The 9,751-nt window shown below is 45.8% G+C and overlaps 1 protein-coding gene across 1 annotated transcript; it reads left to right on the forward strand.

Moving 5' to 3' along the window:
- Positions 1–266: 266 nt before the first annotated feature.
- On the forward strand, positions 267–6,983 carry zmynd12 (zinc finger, MYND-type containing 12). The gene is made up of 8 exons (XM_047571059.1): positions 267–515; positions 2,880–3,009; positions 3,374–3,545; positions 3,648–3,817; positions 3,978–4,100; positions 4,189–4,282; positions 4,849–4,994; positions 6,677–6,983. The coding sequence occupies exons 1-8, from the start codon at positions 382–384 to the stop codon at positions 6,806–6,808; spliced, it is 1,101 nt and encodes a 366-aa protein (XP_047427015.1). The 5' UTR covers positions 267–381; the 3' UTR covers positions 6,809–6,983.
- Positions 6,984–9,751: the final 2,768 nt, after the last annotated feature.

Raw genomic sequence — 9,751 nt, forward strand, 5'->3', positions numbered from 1 at the left:
AGATGATCGATGATGATTTACTTTTATTGTCAGTGGTTTTAATGTTGTGGCTGATGGGTAATTAAAGTGTAATGATCTAAATTAAAAAGGCATTTATTTATTTTTTGGTCACGTGTTTCTTTCCAAACCTCGAAAACTCGGTGACATAGAGGCCGTAGTAACGTCGTCAATCCAGGGAGGACACACTTTTTGTGGTGGAGACCTACTTTGTCTCAACACCTGCTTTTTTTTTTTTTTTTTTTTTACAAACAAAGGGGAATCCGCTCAAGTTGTTACCATAGCAACAGCCAATGCACAACTACCGACCAACACACAGCTGTGTACGTTAACTCCGTCTTGTCGTGTGCTTCTCCCCCCAAACAAGAGAGTCTTCGTGGGATAATGGAACCTGAATTTTCGGAAACAACATCCGAAATAATTCCTCTGTCATTACCCAAAGGAAAAGAAAAGTTGTGCGAACTGTGTCAAAGAGAAGCGCGCCTCCAATGCCGCAAATGCGGCGTCACTTATTACTGGTAAGACCCCTGTATTTTGGGGGGGGTTGCTGTTTAACATGCCAATAATTTTCTTTTCTTTTTCTTTTTTTTTCTTTTTTGTGTGGGAGTGTTATTTCCAAAAATGCCACGAGTCATGTTTATTGTGTGGGAATTTAGTCGTGTCAGTGTTTGGACGGTAGGTGGCAGTGTTCGCCATGTTTTCCGATTACTGTGAAGGGCGTATAGTGTGTGTGTGTGTGTGTGTGTGTGACTATGTGTCCTCAGGAGGAAGAGGAACAGCTGGAAATTACATTTCCACTGCGGTTATTTTTGTTCGGGGAACTCTTCCTTGCGTCTTTAAGCTGATATTATTGTCAACATCAGCCTTTTTATTAATATATATATATGTAAGCCAGCATCTCCCTTTGTCGTGGGAGGATTTGCGTGTGCAGTTAGAGAGATGGTGCTGCTGGGTGAATTCCTCATTGGCACTGTGTGGGGAGAGAAAAGGACCATGTGGTGACATCCCTTCCTGCAGGGATTTGTGGGAGGGGATGAGCCACTAAAGCCTGTCTGAGGGAGCTTACTTACAGCCACTTATTGTGCTGCCTTTCCACTCAACCTTTGAATTGAATGAACAAAGCACACGATTTTAATTTAAGGAAAATGTCTTATATCTCGTGTTGTAGTGTATGTATGTGTGTCGAAACAATGCACGGGAGGGAACCGAGGTTTAGTTCAGCGAGCCATAAGATTTTTTTTTAGTTGATAGCCAGCTGGGTATTGCGCAGACTAATGCTTGTTGTAAACGTTTATTATAAGGCCGATTAATGCTCAGACTTGATAGATAGATGGATAGATCGATAGATACTGGTATGCCTGACATTCATTTAGGCCAGTTCATTAGGTACGCCAGAGAAAACAAATGCACTCTAATGTTACAGTCCTGCACTAAATCATATCTCCGTGAAGGTTATGGAATTCAACATTTGTTTGTCAAATAACTGAGAGAGCTGTTTATTCAAGTGTAAACTCTTCATTGCGCAGGCTGTGGTTCGTAGCGCATTTCAGTTGCATTGTGTTGTACTGACACCTGTTTTTTTATTATTTATGACAGCCCATTGTACTCAGTGGGCTAGACTAAATAACAGAAACACTTCAGCGCTGAATGGCATTCGCTTGAACAACGCCACGAACTGCATCCTGCGAAACGATCTCCCAGTTAAACCGAAACGTTGCGACGGTCGTGAAGGGATTTGGTGTAAATGTGCGTGTGCCAAAGCTATTCCACTTAGGCTTTTGGGGTCAAAATAGAAGAAGCTATCACATTAATAAGGACGAATGTTCAGCGCAGGTCAAACGAGGTGGCGGCTAGCTGATTATTTTAGACGCTCATGTTTGTAGTTCCCAAACTGTGCAGTACATTCGCACAGCATAGGCCCACGACTGTCACGTCTGCGCGGGGCGTGATTAATACCCACTGTACACTGCTGCCGTTGAATTGTTTTTCTGATCCGTGCAGCGGAGAAAAAAAAAAAGAGTGTGCGTCTGCACACACTCGCGCGGACAGAGCTATGTCAGTGCTACTGGTGATGTGACGTGGCCAGATTTCTGCCTGCTCACTGCTTCTGCTCCTGAAGTCCATAAACACACATGTGCCTCGGTAAGACGAGCACATGGAAAAGCAAGACAGTTTCCACAGGAGTGTGCAGAGGAGGTGCGCCAGATGAGCAAAATTACAGACCAGTTATGTAATGGCATACAATTTAGCATGTGAAGTCTGATGGTACGCTCTAAATGGGATGGAGAGGCTGCTTCACCAGTGTCAGCAGAAATCTGTTTAAACTGTATAAAAATAACAGTGCGCCGTTAACACGTTATTGTATCCGCCTGGTTATGTAAAGTCTGATTCATGCTAATTCTTAACCGGGTTTCTGTTCCACGGAATGAGTTTCAGCTGTGCTGATCTTCTGTATTGTTTGTCAAAGAAGGCACAAGGGGGCACCCGGGGGCACACGGGGGCACGTGGGGTCATGGAGACTCCTGGGATGTGGGAATGTAAAAAATTACACCGATCAGCCACAACAGTAAAACCCACTGAAAACCCACAGGAAAAGTAAATAACGCCAACCATCTTGCTCAATCGTGTGGATGTTACCATTACATGCACCATCCACTTAGATCTGCCCAGGCACCCCCCCCACCCCACCCCACCCCACAGCAATGAGACTCATTGAAGGCAGCAGCCGTCCCCTGCAGGACGCAGCCTGACGCAGAAACACACACCCAACCTCTGAAGAGTCACAACTGTCCTGGAGGCACGAGGGGAGACTTACACAACACCAGGAGGATGGTCATAATGTTGTGGCTAATCGCCGTACGTTGTTTCCAATTGTTCCTCAGTGACGCAGAGCACCAGCACGATGACTGGGTGGGAATCCATGAGAAAATCTGCCAGCTGCTTGTCCCTATCCGCACCGAGACGCCCCTCAGCCTCCAGAAGGCCGGTCGCGGTGAAATACAGCAAATGAAGGTGAGGAGGCGTGTGAGGCGTTGGGACCACGTATGGCTCACGTTTCACAAAATACCGAGAGGTGTTTTCTCCAAAAATCGATTCCAAGTAGCCTGGTGGCCATTTTCGTGCAACGAATATAGAGTTGAATCTATATCCTAATCTATAATTTCCTCCCATTGTTTCTGTTTTCCACGTCGAGTGGGCGCGTTAGTGTACGTGGAGGTAGAGGGACTCCTGTGTTAACGTGTCAATTGACCTTTCTATTTTGTGACGTGCTGCGTAAACGTTGTGTACTCAGAAACGTGACTCATTTTGTTCTGCGATGTTCCTAGAAGTCAGATTAGGTGTAGAGTAACCTTGGTTTTTTGGGTTTGCTGCTCAGGCAGAACTGATAGACGTTTGCAGGGAGGCGGCTCAAAGCAAGCTTTACGAGGGGAAACCCCGCGAGGCTCTCCCCGCCGCTCGGTTCTGCATGCGCTGCTCCGTCGAGGTCCACGGCGCCAACACCATCCAGCTGGTCCCTGCCTACCTGCTGCTGGCCGAGGCCAACATGGGTGAGGAGAGAGCTCCCCCCGCTCGCCCCTTTTCTTCCCATATGTGACGTTCACTCTTTGAGAGGACAAACGTGTTTGCGGTGTTTTGCTCGTGCTTTTCAGGTTTGGGCAAGCTGGCCCTGGTGGCGGAGCTTTTGTCCCAGGCGGAGTGGGTGGTGTCGAAGAGCCCGGAAAGCAGTCATGCCATTCGCTCGCAGCTGCACAGGAGCATGGGCAACCTCCACGTGGCCACTGGAAACCTGGAGGCGGCTCTGTTTCACTTCGCAAATGATGTCTGAATGTTTCTTTTTTTTTTAACTCTTTCGTTTGTTCACAAAATTGGTTCACTGCTAGAAAATCCTACTTGAGCACTTGTTATGTCCGCCAATCGCATATTTGTAGTATTTATATAAGTGTACTGTATAAAAAAGACCATTTGTCTGCTGTTTTCAGATTTACTTTGCCACTGAGGCGTACGGTCTGGACAGCATCGTCACCTGTACCGGCTACTTTTTAATCGCCGACGTGTTCGCCAAACAGGGGAGGATGCCCGTCGTCCGTTCCCTGTATTCTGAGGCACGCCGGTTACGACGCCACGATCGATTCTTCTTCACGTGTTTCATGATTTGACCTTGTCGTTCACAGTGTTTCGCTCACGTTACAGGTCGCGCAAGTGTGGCACCGCCATCTGACCAAACTCTTCGAGGCCCACGTTGAAAACGCGAAGAACCCCGGCATGCTGCTGGAGTCCTGCTACGGTGCGTTGTGCCACATCCGTATAAACGTCACGCAAGAGCAAACATTTAGGTTTCCCCAGTCTGTTCAGTTTCTACTGTACTATTGCTGCGGAATCTCGCTCTTAACTCCAAAGAGCTCAGTTGACGTATCGGTGAAAAAAGAAGGTCAGCGGGGCTATATTTATCTGAGCTGTCTTGCTGTGCCGTCCGAAAGCTAAAGCCCAGATTTACACTAGTATGCTTAAGGCTGACTAGAGACCACTGCTGACACATCCATGGCTGTGCCGCATCCGCACCACTGCCCTCTGTCACAGCTGCTGCCCTACATACTGTGTAATGCTAAGCTTGTTAGCGGCAGCGCAATTTCCCAGGCTTTGCGGGGGGTTCACGGAAGAGGAAGGAAATGATGCTAATGCAAATTAAACACGAGATACAATAAGACCTAGATTTAACTGGCCAGAGACGCCATGTGAGTTGAATGCATAAGCACCAGCGTTTGTTCAGTGTCGAATTCTAAGACTGTGGTAATGTACCGTAAAAGCTAAAAGGCAGCTGCATCCTTCTTTCTCTCCGTGACTTCCGACCAGACGAAGCCCACCGAGTCGAGGTGGATAAGATGCTGAGAGCCGTGTTGGAGTTCGAGCAGAGCGACTCCAGAAAAAACCCGGCAAAGATCGCAACGGTGGCACATTGCCTGGCCATGCTGTGGTTCCTGGGAGGAGACCCGCCAAAGGTGAGCAAGGCCGACAAGGCGACAAGGTTAAGCATTAAAGGTTCACTTTGACTCCGTGACACAGTTTCTCATTTGCTCCTCGGCCTGTCTCGGCATGGGATTATCTGTAATTGGCGGTGCCGTAAAGATAAAGTGGGATTTAGTGGCGGTTGGTGGGGACCGTCTCAACACTTCCGCCTCGGTTTCTGTGTAAAGACGCCGCTCTTTGGGGGGGGAAATGCTATTTATGTGCGTCAGCTCCTAGTCTTTAGATGTGAGATGAATCGGCGCGTCTCTATCGGTGGAATAAAGCTGCTCCGGTGGATCTGCAGAGGAAGTCATGGACCAGACAGGTCCTAATTGACTCCTCAAGCTCAAGCTGGGTGTTGGGAAAGAGGGCGGATAAAAGCTGAATGGGATCTTATGGCTAAGCTCAGGGACAAAAACACGAACAGAACAACAGACTACACAAACACGCAATCAGCCACATCATTATGACCACCTTCCTAATATTGTGTAGGTCTCCCTTGTGCCTCCAAAACAGTTGTGACTCATCAGAGAGTGGACATTGATCTTCTGGGGGGTTGTCCTGAGGTGTTTGGTAACAGGATGTTGCTAATCTTTGGGTCCTACAGTGTGGGTTGAGGGGAGGGGCCTCTGTGGATCATCCCACAGACACTTGATCAGTTTGGGATCTAGTGAATTTGGAGGCCAGGTCAACACCTTGTCTTGTTTTTTTTAGGGTTGTTTCTAAACCTGTATTACATTTTTTCTCTTTTCTGTCTGGTGGGTTGGTTTCATAAAATGTTTTACTTAACCTGCAGCTACACCGAGCGCCAAAACTGCAGCTGCAGCGATGAGGGCTGCGGCTCGTCATGCCCGAAGCTCATTCCTCCTCATTTTTTTCATCCGACCGAATTATTTTTGAGCTTCTCCGTGAAACCCAGTTTATTACAAACCTTCCCCCACAGGGAAACAGGACACTATGACATCTCACAGACACTCCTGCTGGGTAGACGCTTCTCTAGGTGGGAGTCTGCATGTCGCTCTCGAAAGATGAGGAGTCTAGATTGTGCAAGATCCCGATCTATTGTTCACTCTCCTTTTCCTCGTATTCTCCAAGCTACGCTGTAAAAGCAAAGGTACGTCAAGGTGCGGCAGTGACGTGCTGTGCTGTAGTAACTTCTTCTTGTAAACGTCTTACTTGGAAAAGCGCGTTAACGCTCAGAACACGCGGTTATTGTGATTAGGCCGCCTTGTCATTTCGAGGAAGCCACGAAGAAATTCTTTCACTCCCTTATCACGTTAGTGTTGCAAGTTTGGACAAGGCTTAAAGTCTCGGTTCAAGATCCGCGTGTGAGAACCGGGGAGGGAAGTAACACTTGGCTCACACATGCGATGCATATCCCCAGCTGTTTGTAAATCCTAAGGAGCTGCAGGGAACTCCACCAACGCGACCTAAAACCACATTCCTCGTTCCGGGTCGGCACGTTCCCGTCCAAGCACACGTGGCTCCGTCAGCGGTATCCGTCGGTACACCTCTCCACCTAGAGTTACAAACTACAAAAACGGGTGCAACAGCAGCAACAATCCGGTCGTCAGAAGGTTGCAATTTCAGCGACACCGTTACATAAGTCGGCTTCAGTCTCCCCAGAGAGTCCAGCAGCTGCATTGGCCATGTTTTTTTTCTGTCTGTGTGCCAGGCGCTGGGATTTGGCAGCACAGCCCTGCAGGCCGGCCAGCTGATACCAAACCAGGACCTGACGGAGCCCATCCAGAGACTGCTGCAGCTGGTGCAGAGCCAGCAGACAGAGCCACATCCTGGGTCTGACTAGTCACTGTACCCGCACCCGGCCGTCCCTCCGCTTGGAGATCCGAGAGCAGCTGTCCAGACAGACCCACGCGGCCTCTCCCCGCGGAGCCTACCACGTTAACTCGACTCTTTGGTCATATTTTGTGAGGCGCTATTATTACAGGTGCAATAAAAGAAATAAACACATGTTCACTGGCTTTGAATAATGACTCATCTTTATTTTAATCTAAAAAAACAAAAAAAAAAAAAAAAAAAAAGAGGGATTTATATTTACATCATTTTGCACATTTCTGAAATACATGATTTTGGGATTCATTTTGTAACACTGTCAGAATGATACAGAACAGAATAATGATTTAGGGCATTGGCTAAAAACCTTTTTCTTTTTTTTATTTATGCAACAATTTCGTACCAAGCAACCCAGAACCCCTTAATCTATTCACCATTTTATGCACATGTAACCAAGTGATGAATTTGCATCTTTCGTCCACGCATCCTCAACAGAGAGCTGAATCACTTCAATAGAACAAAAACATTACATCTTCCTCCAGCAAACAAAAGAACGTCGTAAACCTTTAAGCGATCCTCGGGTTCGTTTCAAAACGCGTAAAACAAGCCCCGCGGATTCCTCACACAATATGTACACTTCTGAAACATTTATTCCTTATATCAAAACAATCATTTTTTTTTTTTTTTTAAATCCCCTCGTGTTATTTGGACTTCAATACACACTGTGATGTTGTTTGTTTTGGCATTCAGATTTCAGATTTGTTGAGATAATTCTCATATTCCCTTTTGTTTGTTTTTTTTTTTTAAATCGGCGAACCAAATATACATTAGCAGCAGTTTGGAATTAAATAGTAACCTTGTGCTCTGTCGTTGTACACAGTGACTCGTCCAACGGGTTCCCTACATGTTTGTTCCAGGCCGGCCACACCGAGAGCCACAGAGGCCCGGGAAACCTACGATTTGGGACTAAAGCATGTGGCGCGTCTCTTTCTTTCAGTAGCTCTGTAATGGCCGCTGATTTACGTAAACCAAACAGAGAGAAGTTGGGACCTCTTGCTCCGGAGGGGCAAAGGAAAAAGGCGCTTTGAAATGTGGTAGGGGGTGAACCTTAAGCGATTAGATATGGATGCTGTGTGAAGAGATTTAAATAAACGGGGGGCTAGTGAGGAGTAGAAGTGAACATTTTCCTATGGCTGGCCGTGTCTTAAAAAGATATGTGGCCATTCTTTTACACGCAAGTACACCGAGTGGAATGGGGGGAGGTGGGGGTTCAATACAAAGACTTCAAAACAGGGGGGGCAACAACTGGAGACAGTTCACTCAGAAAAGTAGGGTTTGCGACTCGATGACTCGAGCCCACCGGCCCCTTTTGCATGTCAGGAGAGTCCGCGGTTTCACAGTTTTGCTCGTCAGATCATTTGATTATATAGGTACTGGACAACATCACAGTAGTAGTGTAACTGGTGTTCTTCTCTCAGTGGAGCCACTGTGATCACTTGACAGCAGCAGCCTTGAAATAAAAACGCTGCATTTTCTTGTCGTCTGGCAGGCTTAAGATACGGCCCCCTAACAAAAAAAAAAAAAAAAAAAAAGCAGGGGGCTCTGTTACGGTTCCAGACACTTAGCAAATCAGGCCCACAAGAAAAGGCAAATAAAAATCAAGCTTCACAGCGGTTTCACTTTATTGAGACAATATTAGTGCACGCAAATCACTTTGTTTTCCTTAAAAAAAAAAAATAAAAATAAGAGAGAGAGAGAACAAAAGAAAAGAAATACCATAAATTATGAAGAAAACATGGAACAATATAAAACAAGCAAGGAAAAAAAAGTGCATGTTAACCATGGTATACGCCACATTGTCTTAGAATGTAGTTTACAACCTTTTTTTTCTTTGTTGTTTGTGTGTTATATTTGTCTGCTTATGGGTGGGTGTGTGTTGTGTTTCTGACATGTCTCCTCCAGCTCGTATGGATATGTCATGCATGCCTTTGGGGGGTCGGGGGCTGAGATCCAGGCTGCTTCCCTGAGTTGTGTTCAACAGAAAGGGTTACAAGCCTAAATAAAAAAAAAAAAATAAATAAAAATAAAATAAAAAACAATTACGTCGCTACATGGAACAATTTAGGGTTTATCTTTGTGCTTGTGTGAATTATTCTTAATGAATGGCAGTTACTCCAGTGTGCCCCCCCGCCCCACCCCCTCCCTCGCCTCCCCTCTCTCACACACACACACACACACACACACACACACACACACACACACACAATGTTATTACTCACTTCAGGAAGTTAATCCAAAGGAACACAAACTGTAAACAGTAAAGGCCCTGGCAGCTGAGATCCCTGGATTTATTTCCTTTCTTCTCTAAGGAAAGACAAAGTAACATTCTATTGAAAAAGATTGCAAAAATATAGTTTCCATTGTTTGTACATGCCAACATATTATTTAGCGGGATTGGGTAGTTAATTTTTAAATCCACAGGAAAAAAAAAAAGAAAGAAAGAAATCTACAAAAAAAATATGACTGGGATATCCCATTTAACCGAATCCAGACATGTTAGCACCAAATGTCAATTTTTTTTTTTACTATTCTGTACAAAACAAGTGTGTCCAGAATGGCTCATGACAATGTCAGCGTTGGCAGTTACTTCAGCTCTTCCAGTTTCATCAGCCGCGTACTAGTATTGTGTGAAGCTAACTCACTCACTACATATATACATAAAAGGTAAAAAAAAAGAAAAAAAAGAATAATAATACATGTAACTAGCCTTTCAGCTACTAAGACATAAAGGGAAAGGACGCCTGGCGTGTCAGGGGCCAATAGGAAACCACGAGAACCCAGGCTGATATGTACTGTATGTCGTCCTATGGCAGTGAGAAGTCACTGTACTGAGGTATATTTCGCTTGCAGGAGTAGACGCAGCTTTCACACTTTTACGAGATATGTCCTCCGAGTG

The sequence above is a fragment of the Mugil cephalus genome, chromosome 1 (assembly GCF_022458985.1).
Source record: "Mugil cephalus isolate CIBA_MC_2020 chromosome 1, CIBA_Mcephalus_1.1, whole genome shotgun sequence".
NCBI lineage: Eukaryota > Metazoa > Chordata > Actinopteri > Mugiliformes > Mugilidae > Mugil > Mugil cephalus.